Here is a 14,387-nt window from a genome sequence, read left to right as displayed (position 1 = left end):
TTTTATTTCTTCTTTGACCAAATCATCATTGAATAGAGCATTGTTCAGTTTCCATATGAATGTGGGCTTTCCATTGTTTTTGTTATTATTGAAGACCAGACTTAGTCCATGGTGATCTGATAGGACACAAGGGATTATTTCAATATTTTTGTATCTGTTGAGGCCAGCTTTGTGACAAATTATATGGTCTATTTTGGAGAAGGCACCATGAGGTGCTGAGAAAAAGGTATATTCTTTTGTTTTATGATGAAATGTTCTATAGATGTCTGTTAAATCCATTGGTTCATAACTTCTGTTAATTCTACTGTGTCTCTCTGTTTAGTTTCTGTTTCCATGATATGTCCATTGCTGAGAGTGGGGTTTTGAAATACCACACTATTATTGTGTGAGGTGCCATGTGTGCTTTGAGTATTAATAAAGTTTCTTTTATGAATGTGGGTGCTCTTGCATTTGGGGCATAGATGTTCAGAATTGAGAGTTCTTCTTGGTAGATATTTCCTTTGATGAGTATGAAGTGTTCTTCTGTATCTTTTTTGATAACTTTTGGTTGAAAGTTGATTTTATTCGAAATTAGGATGGCTACTTGACTTGTTTCTTGGAACCATTTGCTTGGAAAATTGTTTTACAGCCCTTTACTCTGACGTAGTATCTTTCTTTGTCACTGAGGTGTGTTTCCTGTATACAGCAAAATTCTAGGTCCTGTTTATGTATCCAGTCTGTTAGTATACGTATTTTTATTGGGGAATTGAGTCCATTGATGTTAAGAGATATTAAGGAAAAGTGATTGTTTCTTCCAGTTATTTCAGTTATTAAAGGTGTAATTATGTTTGTGTGGCTATCTTCTTTTGGGTTTGTTGAAAGATTACTTTCTTGCTTTTTCTAGGTTGTAGCTTCTCTCCTTGTGTTTGAGTTTTTCATCTATTATCCTTTGTAGGGCTGGATTTGTGGGAAGATATTGTGTAAATTTGGTTTTGTCATGGAATATCTTGGTTTCTCCATCTACAGTGATTGAGTGTTGCTGGGTATAGTAGTCTGGGCCGGCATTTGTGTTCTCTTAGGGTCTGTATGGTATCACTCCCGGATCTTCTGGCTTTTTTTAGTCTGCGTTGAGAAGTCTGGTAATTCTTATAGGTCTGCCTTTATATGTTACTTTACCTTACTGCTTTTAGTATTTTTTTCTTTGTTTTGTGCATTTGATGTATTGATTATTATGTGATGGGATGAATTTCTTTTCTGGTCTAGTCTATTTGGAGTTCTGTAGGCATCTCTTTCTTTAGGTTAGGAAATGTTTCCTCTATAATCTTGCTGATGATTTTTACTGGTCCTTTAAGTTGGGAATCTTCACTCTCATCAATACCTATTATCCTTAGGTTTGGTCTTTTCATTGTGTCCTAGATTTCCTGGATGTTTTCGGTTAGGAGCTTTTTGCATTTTGCATTTTCCTTGACTGTTGTGTCAATGTTTTCCCTGGCATCTTCTGCACATGAGATTCTATCTTCTATCTCTTGTATTCTGTTGGTGATGCTTGCATCTGTGACTCCTGATTTCTTTCCTATGTTTTCTATCTCCAAGGTAGTCTCCCTTTGAGATTTCTTTATTGTTTCTACTTCCATTTTTAGATCCTGTATGGTTTTGTTTAATTCCTTCACCTGTTTGGTTGTGTTTTCTTGAAATTCTTTATGGGATTCTACCTGTTTACCTGTGTTTTCCTGTATTTTTTAAAGGGAGTTGTTTATGTCCTTCTTAAAGTCCTCTATCATCCTCATGAGAAGTGACTTTACATCTGACTCCTGCTTTTCCAGTGTGATGGGGTGTCCAGGACTTGTTATGGTTGGAGAATTGGGTTCTGATGATGCCGGGTAACTTTGGTTTCTGTTGCTTATATTCTTGTGCTTTCCTTTCACCATCTGGTTAACTCTAGTGCTACCTGTACTCACTGTCTCTGACTAGAGACTGTCTTTCCCGTTATCTTGCTTGTGTCAGAACTCCTCAGAGTCCAGATGTCTCAGTTATCCTGTGATCCTGAGCTCCTGGGAGGAGGATCTCCTGGGACTCAAGCTTCCTCTGGGATCCTGAAATCCTGCTTTTCTTATTGCAGTGGTTCCTCCACTGGTCTTAGTTCAGTGGTTCCTCAGCTCCTCCGAGTGTCGTGGTTCCACCACTGCTCTAACATGGCTCAGGATATGATCTGGAGTCCACACTCTTAAATTTGGTGCTGTACTGCTATATCAATCTTAACTTCTAGTCTCATTTCTGTCTGAAAGATCTGGTGTTAAACAAAACCCACAGGTTTTCTTGGCAGTGGCATTTCATACTTTGAATAAGAAACTAGCATACTGGAACAATGATGAGCTGACCAACTTGAAAAATTATTTTCTTTTTAATCAGATGTATGTATGAATGAATGTATGTATGTATATATGTATGTGTCTTTGTGCATGCATATATCCATGTGTAGCTGTGTGCACACCATTACATGTGCTCATAGAGGCTGAAAGCAGGTGTTAGTGTCCTTAGAGCTAGAGATACAGGTGGTTGTGAGCTGCACAATGTGGCTTATGGGAACCAGGTCTTCTGCACTCCATCACACTCCATCACTAAGCTATCTCTCCAACCCTGTTCAAGACCTTTTCAAAATTACTAATGGTGACTGACTTTAGGAACAAATATGGCAGTTTCAGAGGGTCACTATGGCAGCTAGCCCCTGTCGAAGTATCTGAATATGAACTAAATGCAGACATTAAAAAGGATTAGCAACTTCCATCAGAAACTGGACTGTTTTGTAAGTTATGGACATTGGATTATATCTAAGCCATTTTCATGAAATTTACTCTTGCTATCTCCAGCACACACATTTATTTGTCTTGACGTCCAATTATTTATTTTCTTCAGAAAACCCTCCAGTGTCTGGAGCTGCTGGGACAGATGTGATTTGCTGACACTACCCTTTTCCTCTTGGAGTTTCCTTTTGGAGTTCTTTTAGGAAATTGCCATCATTCAAAGCTCCTCTGGAAATAGAGAAGAAATCTCATCCCAAAGTCTGGCTATTCTAGATAGAACAAAGAATGGGCTTCCTTGGTGTGTGTTTTTAAGATTTCTCATGGTCTTGGGAGTCTCAATGACCACAGAGATGAGAAGCCAGGAAACTGGGCCCTCCAAGAGCTATGTGACAAATCTATTTAACCCACAACAGGTAAACTCAGCTCCTGCCACCCACCTCTCCTCTTCTTGGCCACAGCCAGTTCATGCTGTATTTCAATACACCAATAAAGTCAGAAGCTGTGAATTTTCTGATGAGATAAGCCACATCCCTCCCTGAGTCTCTCATGGGAGCTTATATAGGTGAGTTGAGACAAGTGAGGACCAGTCTTGAAAGTTGGCAGGGGTGGCATGGGAACATGAGAACCTCATGGGATAGACACTAGGGGGGGTCATTTCCTATAACTGTTACATTCTTTGTTCAAGAAAGTATGATAGAGTACTTAGGGGGCAGTACAGAAGTCTGAAGGAGGCGTCTGATAAGCTGGGGCACAGTTTAGTGTTCTCAGAACATTTCTATCTCTTGTCAGGAAAATACTACATTTTATTTAAGGAACTGTTGGTATTCATGGGAATAAATCAAGGCTAACAACTTCTATAAGTAAGGATAAGTCAGCAAGGCCAGGATAACAGAACCATCAATAATAACGGTTCTAGAACTAAATGCCTAGTTTTACCATGTACTGCCATGTTCTTAGGACATATATTTAAATCCCCAGAACCTTGGTTTTCTTAGCTAAAAATTGAGGAGAGTTGGGGCTGGACAACAGCTCTGTCAGTAAAGAGCTTACATGAAAACATGAGGACCGGAGATTGATACCCAGAATCCACTTTTTAAAATACCAGGCATGGAGACGTGTGCTTATAATTCCAATACAGGTGAGGCAGAGCCAGGCATATCCCTGGGGCTTGCTGCAGGCAGTCAGCCAAGCTGAACTGGTGAATTCCAGGTTCAGTGAGAGACTGTGTCAAAAGAACGTGGTAGATGATGTCAAAGAAATTATAACTGAGGTTGGCTTCTGGCCTCTATATGCACACACACACACACACACACACACACACACACACACACATGCATACACACACGCATACATACATACACACACACACAGAGGGAGAGAGAGAGAGAGAGAGAGAGAGAGAGAGAGAGAGAGAGAGAGAGACATCTGCACATGTCTGTACAGAGCATGTATATATGAATATATACATAGCTGAGGAAAACAGGTCCTTCAATATAAGCATTAAATGAGTTAATATTTGTGTAGTACTTTTAAGAGTAGACCACATATGAGAGTAACTGAATCTACTAGAACCAGATTTCCCTATTGAGAAAGGCTAGTGAATTTTATACATGCTTTTCTTTCTGTTTCTGCAACAAATGATATTTTAAAAATAGTTGTGGGCTCAAAGACGCTGTTACTCACACATTTATTATTATATAATGTAGCAATGTGTTCCTATTCAGAATCCTGTGATTTATTATGTAAGTCAATACTAAATAAAACACCTGATGCCAGACATAAACAGCAGAAGGAATATAACTTTAAAATGTCTTGAGGGTTAAGATATAACTTACTAGGACTCTGAGAACTAAAAGTATACTTTGTTATCTGTCACAGGCTGTAAACTGTCACAAGGACACTTGGATTATCACTGGGTGGCCATCTAAGGAGTGTTCCTAAAAGGTCTTAGGAGTTTTTTCTTTTTTCTTTCCTTTTTCTCCTTCAAGGGAGACACTGCCTTAGTACATCAAACACTGCCCCTATTAGAACAATGCTCACGAGTTTTTTTTGTTTTTTGTTTTTTTTTTTTTTTTAGATATATAGGTAGAATGTCCAGATGGTGGGTAAGGTTCTTGTCATGCAACCATAAGAACCCAAATTTGATCCCTAGAACCGAAATAAAAAAGCTGGGCATACTAGTGGGCACTTCTAATTCTAGTGCTGTCCAGGCAGATACAAATAGATTCTTGGGGCTTGCTGGCCAGCCAGCCTAGTTTGCTCTGAGAGTTCTAGATCAATGAGAGATTCCGACTGAAAACAAAGCAAAGAAAGAAAGGAAGAAAGAAAGAGGGTAGAAGGCCCCCAGTGAACAACCTAAGGTTATCCTTTGACATACAGAGAAACATTCATACATAGGCATGTACCTGCATACACATGTGTACCCTCACGTACACACAAATAAAAAAATGAAGGAAGAAAAAAAGGCCATTGGAGAGAAAGGGGGAAGCAGAAAGAAAATAAAGTAGAAGACAGGTGTACGACAGGGCTTAGCTCTTTTAGAGAACCCAAGTTTAACTTCTCGAGGAGCATGATCACAACCACCCATGATTCTCATTCTAAGGGCTCTAATGCCCTCCTCCAGCCTCTGTGGCTACTTGTTTCAAAGTGTACACGTCCACACTCATGCACATACATAAAAATATATCTTTAAAAAGACAAATGGAGAATAGAAGGGCATCATGGGGGCAAATAACTTTCAGGAACACAGTGAGATAAGAAAAACCACCCTGACATTGTCCCATCATTCCCTCGGCCAGGAATTATTCAGAGCTCAGAACTCCTCCTTATGGGTACAATTTAGATAAATGCAGCCAGCTCTCTGCTTTGCATTAGAAGCCTGAGTCTATAGGAATAGCCTCAAAATGCAAGCTGGAAATCTTTTTCAGAAATCTGGTTCAGCAGGTGACAAAGCTACTCCCTCACCAGTAAGGTCTATAAGTTCTGGAGTTTTCTTGGTTTCTAAAGTACTGATAACCATGGATGAATTTCATCCAAATAGAAAAGTCAGCTCTGAATACTCTGACTTGCAGTTTCCATCCTGGTGAACTTTGCTTTCCTATAACTTTGGGGAACTGCTAAAGTAGCTACTTCAAAATACTTGGCTTGTTCCAATATGCAAAAAAGCTCACTCATAGGTTCCTGCAGCTTGGTAAGCTCTGTACAGGTGAGGGTGTGGGGTCTTGCAGGAGTAATTGCCCCACACCCTGATAAGGGGCTAGGCTGATGGCTTGGTCAGTAAAGTGCTTGTCATACAAGAATAAGAACCTGGTATCAGATCCCCAGAACCTGCCCCCAAAAGCTGGGTATGAAGTTTCAGTGCCAAAGAGGCAGAAGCAGGAACCCTGGGGCTCACTAGCGAAACTGATAAATTCAAGATTCAAGCCAGACACAGAGTGTGTCTCAAACAACATGGACAGGTCCTGAGAAACAGCAGCAGAGGCCGACTTTTAGATTCCATAGGCCCCAATACACATACATATGTATGTTTACATGCACATATGTGTATGCATACATATATATGTATATACATATACACAAATAAAACAGAGTAATAAAGTAAAACAGGAAGCAGAGAAGACATTCCTGTTACATAAGGAAGCACAGCCCCTCCTTTCATCAAACCTTGCTCCCGACATCCTGTCCCAGTAATTTATCTGTCTGTTCTGTAGTTATGGGATGCACAGCCCCATCATGTTTTGTGTTTTATGAGCCCACTGTGCTGATCAGTGGCAGCCTCCACAGTCAATGGGCAAACAGTCACTGAATGTTCATTTCCTTACCGCCACCCACTCTGCCTCCATGACAAAATTCCAGCAGGCACAGGATTTTCTTCCTGCTCTCTCTGAAGCTGACTTGCCTGACAGAACCCTTACCCTTTTCCCAATGATCTTCCTGTCTTGCCACGTGCAGGAGGAGCCACTGGAGTACTCGCTGCAGGTGCTTGACAGTGATAGCTCGCTGCCACTGCTGCAGCTGTTTCGAGGACAGAGGTGATCAGGGATGACAACCCCTGAGCCAGAGTGTTTCAAGGCAGGGGTTCCGGATTTTGCATTCTGGAGGTGCTCCTGTAAAAACAGGACAGGGCTCAGCAAAGTATTGGTTTTAGAAGTAAACACCCAATGATCTTAGAGTAAGTGATTAGAAGCTCAGGTTTAGGAACTACACAAGTCTTAGTCTCAGTTGTGTGTATGTGTGTGTGCACGCGCATGTGTGTGTGTGCACATGTGTGCATGTGCTTGGGGGGCTATGTGGGGAGGGTTATGTGAACATACAAGCTCAAGCATGTGGAGACCAAAGGATAACCTCAGGGTGTCATTCCTTGGGAGACTTGTTTAAAGAATGTCTCACTGGCCTAGAACTTACTAAGTAGACAACACTTTCTGGCAAATGAGCTCCAGGGACTTGTTTCTAATTTGAGTTTTACAGCTCAAACCCAGGTCTTCAAGTTTGGGAGGCAAGTATTTTAACTACTGAGCTAAGTCGTGTCCCATGCCAAGCCCTCCCGCTTCTTAGCACACTGTGTGGCTCCAAGGCGTTGTTTAGTTTTGCTAGCTATATTTTCCCTTTCAAATGAATTGCAGAGGTCAGGGGTAAACTTCTAGCGCCAGAGTGATGTGAGTTCTAGACATGAAGCATATATACTTAGTGTCTTATCTACAGAGGGTGTTCAGCTTATCTCAAGCTACCATTGTTATCACAACAGTGGGTTCTCATTGTATCCAGCTATACTCTAAGAGATCAAATCAATATCAAAGCAAGACCCAGGTGCAGGGAGTATAGCTAGTGGGAGAATATTTTACTACCCTACATGAGATCCAGCTCTGCAGAACAAAATGAAACAACAATAACACACCCCAAATGCTCAGGATGGAAGAAGACACATTCTTGGCTATAGGACTCAAGAGCACCAGCATTAAGCTTTAGCTTAATGGTACAAATCAGGTTCTATACTGCTACAAAATCGAGTTCTTGTGTTTATTTCTCCCAGTGGCCTCATTTGTAGAGTGGGCAATATCACTCCTAGGTTTCCCTCAAGTGAGAAGGTTATTCTGTGTCAGCTATCACATACACTTCAGTTTATCTGTGCAGACTTGCAAGGTACCACATGTGGCAGGCAGGCACAAAGCTTGGGTGTCACGTATCTCCATTAGAGGACTTTTCATGTCTGGTTGGCTGTGGGAATGCTAATGGCTGGCCCCATACCTCACAGATGTGGAGTTCACGCAGAAGGGTAAAGACCCATGTGCATCTCGACAGCCACCTTGCAGGTGTAACAGATGAAGCTCCGCAGACTGAACAGGCTAAATTAATTTAGCATCCTGATCTGGACCAGGAGCTCTCTGTTACCGTCTAATTCTGGCCTATCTTTAGAAAGCCTTGTCTCCAAAGCTCTCCAGTCAGGAGCCATCTGTCTTGGTGTCACTTGCAGAGGTGTGATGCCTCTTACTTATGCAATTTATTGACATTTAATGGGTGCCATTAGTACTTGAGTACTTATCATTGTCCTGCAAATGCAATTCTAAATGATGGTGAGAAACACCCCAACCTGCCCCTAACCCACCCCGCCCCAGCAGACAGCCATGATGGGAGAGTGTGTGTGGTAAACCTTAAACTCTCATAGAGTACAGAGGCCACATTTAATTTTCTTGCTAATCAATAACTATAACACTCAATCATTTCATCTGCCTTGCTATAGATACTTTATTTTTGCTGCATAGTGATCTCTTTCTGTGTTTGTTAAAAAAATGCCAAGAATTTTTTCATATTCTATTTATCCCTGCTGATATTTGGGACTAGGAATCATGACAGGCAAAACTTGTCTTAATATCTGGTTTTCAGCACTATCTACCAATGATGCCCTTATATACTGTTAGATATAACTTAATTAAAGTAAGTCTATACTTGCTTCTTTATTGGTATCTCTAGCCAGCCAACAGCTCTACTCACTTTCTTTTCTTCAGACAGGGTTTCATCCAATCCTTGATGGCTGGCCTTGAACTCATTATGTAGCCAAGTTTCTCAATTACGTTCTGTTGTGACAAAGTACTCTGACAAAAGCGACGTATAAGGTAAATGGTTTATTTTGGCTGAGAGTTTCCGAGTCCATCATGGCAGGGAAGATGGTGAGTGAGGGGGTGGGGGTCAGTAAAAAGCTGGCTGGTCATGTTTTCATACTCAAGCAGCAATGAATAAATTTGAGTGGGTGTAGGCTAGTCCCCTAGTGACCACCTTCCTCCATTGAGATTCTACCTCTTAAGTATTCCAGAACCTTCTAAAACAGTGGCATGGGCTGGGAACCAATTGTTCAAACATGCAAGCCTATTGGTGGGGGGCACTTCACATCTAAACCACAAAACCAAAGGTGACTTTGAACTTCTGATCTTCCCACCTCTAGTTGCTTAGGCTTAAAGGCATGCACTCCCATGCTCAGTTTATATGGTGTTGGAGATGGAACCCAGGGCTTTGTGTATTAGAACTCTACCGACTAAACTACATCTTTTTAACCCTCTTTGGCTCCATCTTGCAAGATAACCTGGTTATCAATGCCTCTGTTAGCACAGACATGTAGAATTCATACCTATATAAACTTCCAGAAACATCCCATTAGCTTCTACTTTTACTTTAATGCTTTAAATGGTCTCTAGCCTAGTCTTTTATGTTTTGTTATGGGATTTATCTGGTGGCACTTGTTAAATAGAATAGCTTTTGCTCTGAGAGATTTCACCAACTCTCCAGAAAGCAACTGTGCCTGCATCTTGCCATGTGATGTAGAGTTAAACACCTCCAATGGCTTTCCATTCTCTGCATGGCTTCTGGTGACTTTTTCTTCTTCTACTCCCAGGAAACCACAGTTTAGATGTGATTCCCTCTGTCTTGCTCATCTCTCTCCACATACTCTGTCTAGCAAAACCACATCTGTTTGTATAACTCAATTCAATACCTATGGTTGAGAAAGCAGAAGCCATTTTTTCTCAGGCATTATCCATGTGCATACATCCTTTAGAGGATGGATTAAAGTGACAAGAAATTAGAATGTAGGAGATGGGTAGATTTGAGAAAGAACTGCTGGCTCTTCCTTGGAGTTGACCTTGAGTGCCAAGAGAGATACTGTATAAGACACTTGAGGGAGGTGGGGAAAGTCAGCCTATGTAATGGGAGAGATTAAACAAAGAAGTGTATTAAGACATGTTATTTATGTGCATAAAAATCAGATGGCGGATCTTGTTCAATTGAAGTCTCTCATCTAGTACTTCTGCCATAGCACTTCCAATGTGTGCAATAAAATTTATAAAAACTGGAAATTCCCCTTGTCTTATAAAATTGAAGGCTCTCTCCCTTCAAGACTCCATTCTACTGTCTGTTCTATGATGCCATATCTTTCTTAATACTCTGGAAATGGAAGGGAATGAAGGCTCTCTCTTCAGGATTCTAGCACACTTCAACTATTTCCTACTGTTCTCCAATTTCATGCCTATGGCTGTGAGCCTATATGCTTCCTACTAAAGTTCTTCTGAAAGGTAATTCTGTATCAGTTTTATTTCTATGGACCTGCCTTCATCTCTAGCACTGCTGAGGTGGAGAGGCCACAGAACATAGCTGTAGGCTGGTAGAGCCAGTCATCCATTTGGGAAACTCCAACCTTGCCCTACTGAATTTAAAAAGCATGCTGACTAGAATTCTACTGCCATGCTATACAGCCAGCTCTCCTCTATGTTTGTTGTTATCCACTAATAATTACCTGTCCTGGTTAATAGCTGATCTATACTCAAGCACATGACTTTTGAGGCTATTTATGAGGCTTGAATCCCTGCTCCTCTACATCCTAGTTCTTTGATTTGGAGAGGAAAATTACCCCCAAAATCCCTCTGTACCCCGATCTCTTTTTGATCAGTAGAGGTCACTGAGATACTTGCTATATCAGGTAATTATAGCGACTGCTCAATCCCCAATAATATGGTGGTCTTGAGAATTTCTAGGTGCTGCTGCACACACACACACACACACACACACACACACACACACACACACATTGAGGCACTTCAACTAAACTGTAAATTTATAGAACCTCCTCATCAAATAACCTTATTTTACATCTCTTAGGATACCACCAGTATCTGATACTTTGCACATAAGTTCTGAGATAGCTTTATTAGACAGTAACCCAAACTGGTTACATGGTATTCCTAGAGACAACTAATAGAAGCTTCTGGAAACACATTCAGGTAGACAGCTTTCTTCATCTTCCTTTCTACGGCTATGAGTAAGCTATCCCCTGCTATGCACATATTTCATATACCAGTCCCATTTCCTCTCTGATCTCTACCTCCTGGTTGTGGATGCAATGTACCCACCTTGTCTACTGAACATGCAGTGATGCCTTCTACCATGATAGACTGCATCCCTAGGAACTGTGAGCCCAAAAGAGTCATCTTGCCCGTAAGTTGCCATGTTGGTTATTTGGTGACAGCAACAAGACAAGTAAGTAAGATTCCAAGCCAAAATCTTAGCCATAATGTTACAGTGTCCAATAAAGGGCAACATAGGGAGTCAACTAACCAGAGAACCACAAATACAATGCATCCTACTAGTCACAGATGTCAATGGAAACATATGGTGATGGTTATTAAATACCATCATTGTGGAAAGTGCATATTGGTTTCCCTTCCAACATTATCTTATTTACATCCATTTAATTGGTAAAAATCCATACCTTGCTCTGCTACAAATGTCTCTTTTACATTCTGTTCTAGATTACCAACTTGAATGGTTCATGTTTTGTGATATTCATATTATGAGAAATGCAAAATAAAAACTACAGTTTCAGTTTAATGCTATATAGAAACACAGAGACTGAAGCCAAGAGTTTCTTTAATAAAAACTACAAATTTTCAAGATTCATAATCTTAAGGTCACAGTATAGATCAGGGGCTGTGAAGTCTTTGCAGATGTAGAAAATGACAGTATTTTACTGAAATGTCATTCCAATTTAACAAGAATATTTATATCAGATATGGAATATATTATCTGCAACTGACAAAATTATATAGCAAGATAGAAGTCTAGTTTTCCATGACTTGCTCCTGCTATTTTTAAGAGTAATATTTTTCATTATGCATTTATACGGCTGTTGTGATTTTTTTCCAAGTAACTCTTTTTAAGCCTATGAGAGTTAAAAGCTGTCATGGTTATAGTTTTACCAAACAAGCACAAAGCTAAACCAAACTACAGGAGGAAAATGTAGAATTCATGAATTTTTAAAAGTTCATATATAATATATCATAAGAGTAGAAGAGATAATATGAGACATAGGCTTTAATACAAAGCCCCTTGACCATTACTCAGAGACTCTGATGTGTAATCAATACTCAAAAAGCTATCTTGGGGACAAAGCCAAGATTTACAATACTTTTGCAGAGAGTGACACTTCCTGCTTACTCTATCAACAGGGGAACATGTTATTGAATTTCAGAGAACACAAGAAAATAAGGTGTTGCTCTCTGCCTGAGGATGCTTCAGAGGTATATCTTGTGGTTTGCTTGTGACATCAGAGTTGATGGAAGTAAGAAAACGACCTAAACACCATTCCATGAATACAGCTGGGAGACTCACACGCAGCTCAATATCTGTCCGTGACAGTGTCAGACTTTAGCTTCCTCCTGCGTCTGAGATCAGATCGCCAGATGAGAGAGCCACAATATGTGAGTGATGTTTCTAAGGTGAAACCAAGAAGAGATGTTGGGTAGCATTACTTTATTTCTTTCTTTCAAAATCTGACTTGGGACCAATAGCTTTATAAGAGTTTGGTAGTTCCCATTAGGAGAAAACATGTCAGAACCCACGCATGTCTGTTCCAGCTTATCAGAGTTCTCTCTCTCTCTGTGTTTGCATTTGCAAGTTGCATTTTATTGACAACATTCACAATTTTACAATCTGACAGTTTGTCTTGGAAAAGTCTTAGAAGAAGAATAAAAAGGTGCACTGGGTTGGGGAGATGGCTCGGTTAGTAAAGTACTGCCATGCAAACGTGGAAACCTGTGTTTGATCTTCAAGACTCATAAAATAGTCTTTACTAGGGAAGAACATACCAATTGATGACCCACTACCAAGTGGTCAGCTCAAAAATGTACATAAAGTAACATTAAACAGACTGATATATTTAGGAACACACACACACATTCACATATATAAACATATGTATATAATAACAACTAATGAAAATGTCTATTATTTGACAGAGAGCAAAGAGTGGGTATATGGGAGGCTTGGATGGAGAAAAAGAAAGGGGATGATGATGTAATTATATTATAATTTCAAAAACTAAAATAAATGTTTTTTAAAGACAAACAGACATGATTGTGTATGCTTATAACCACAGAGATGGAAACACAGAGACAGGAGGAACACTGGACCTCTTGGCAAGCCAGCCTAGTCTGCTTGATTATTTCCAGGCTAGTCAGAGACTGTGTCTCAGAAAGACATATCTGCTGTAGCAGGTTCCCCTCAAGGTTGATCTCTGACTTTCACAGGAACTAAGACATATACCATAGATATACTAGTTGGCATATTGATAAGTAATAGAAAACCATCTATACACTAATACATTTTCTGGCTAGTGTGAACATTAACTTTTGATACTCTCATTAAAAAAGTGAAAATAGTCACAAGGTTAATTTTATTATGTTCAGGCATGGCTAAAAATCTAAGTGAATAATTACAAAAGTGACCTTATATCTAAATGATACTGATCTTAGGAAATCTTCCTTTGGACACATTTTAACTGAAAGTTATTAGCGTCATCTGCTTGGAACAATTAATGTGAATAGAAAATAATTGCATCAGGGACCTGGGGACTCAGAAGATTCTGTGCATTAATACTTAACATGCTATTCAATTATATACCAAACTTTTTTTTATTCCGGTTTTGTTTGGGAGACCTTCTACAGTAAAGATGCTTCACTATATTAATCTTTATACTAGTTGCTAAGGCTTTCCAGTGGACACTAAATTTGATTGTTTAATTGCAAATACAGTAAAACCCATGATTTATGTGTCATGTTTCTGCCAGGCTAGTGGCATTTAAAAAAAAATCTCTCTGTTATTCTATTTGTCTTGGTCATGACTTTGATGATTTCAGAGATAAAAAAATTCTAATCAAGTGAGTGAATAATGTGGCCAAAAAGATCCTTTCTAGCATAGAGTAGACTTGTTTTATAGTGTGTCCAACCCAAGGGCTGGGAAATGTCTCATGGAGTGAAATGTTTGAAGCAACAGTGAGAAGTCCTGAGATTCCATCCCCAGAAACTACCTAAAGCTGAACATGGTAGCACATGCAGTTATAATTCTATAATCCTGTGGTGAGATGGGAGATAGAGAGATCAGAATCTTCCAGGAACAACTAGCATGCCTCACCTAATGGTGAACAACAGGAGAATATGTCTCCAACACGGTAGAAGGTGAGGGCCATCACCCGAGGTCATCCTCTAACCTCCATATGTAACCTGTGGAATGCATGGCTCCCTCAAACACACATAAATCACAACACCTCCCACACTTGAGAGAGGAGAG

General features: G+C 40.0%; 1 protein-coding gene across 1 annotated transcript in view; it reads right to left on the bottom strand.

The window, feature by feature from the left end:
* The window catches only part of Nckap5 (NCK associated protein 5), a 698,067-nt gene that overhangs the window by 50,492 nt on the left and 633,188 nt on the right, over positions 1-14,387 (bottom strand). The window contains 2 exon segments of the mRNA XM_028771521.1: positions 6,695-6,886; positions 12,432-12,533. Of these exon segments, the coding sequence (XP_028627354.1) occupies positions 6,695-6,886; positions 12,432-12,533 (294 nt within the window).

Source organism: Grammomys surdaster, unplaced genomic scaffold (genome assembly GCF_004785775.1).
Source record: "Grammomys surdaster isolate TR1022 unplaced genomic scaffold, NIH_TR_1.0 208, whole genome shotgun sequence".
Classification (NCBI taxonomy): domain Eukaryota; kingdom Metazoa; phylum Chordata; class Mammalia; order Rodentia; family Muridae; genus Grammomys; species Grammomys surdaster.
This window is presented reverse-complemented; position numbering and strand designations above follow the sequence as displayed.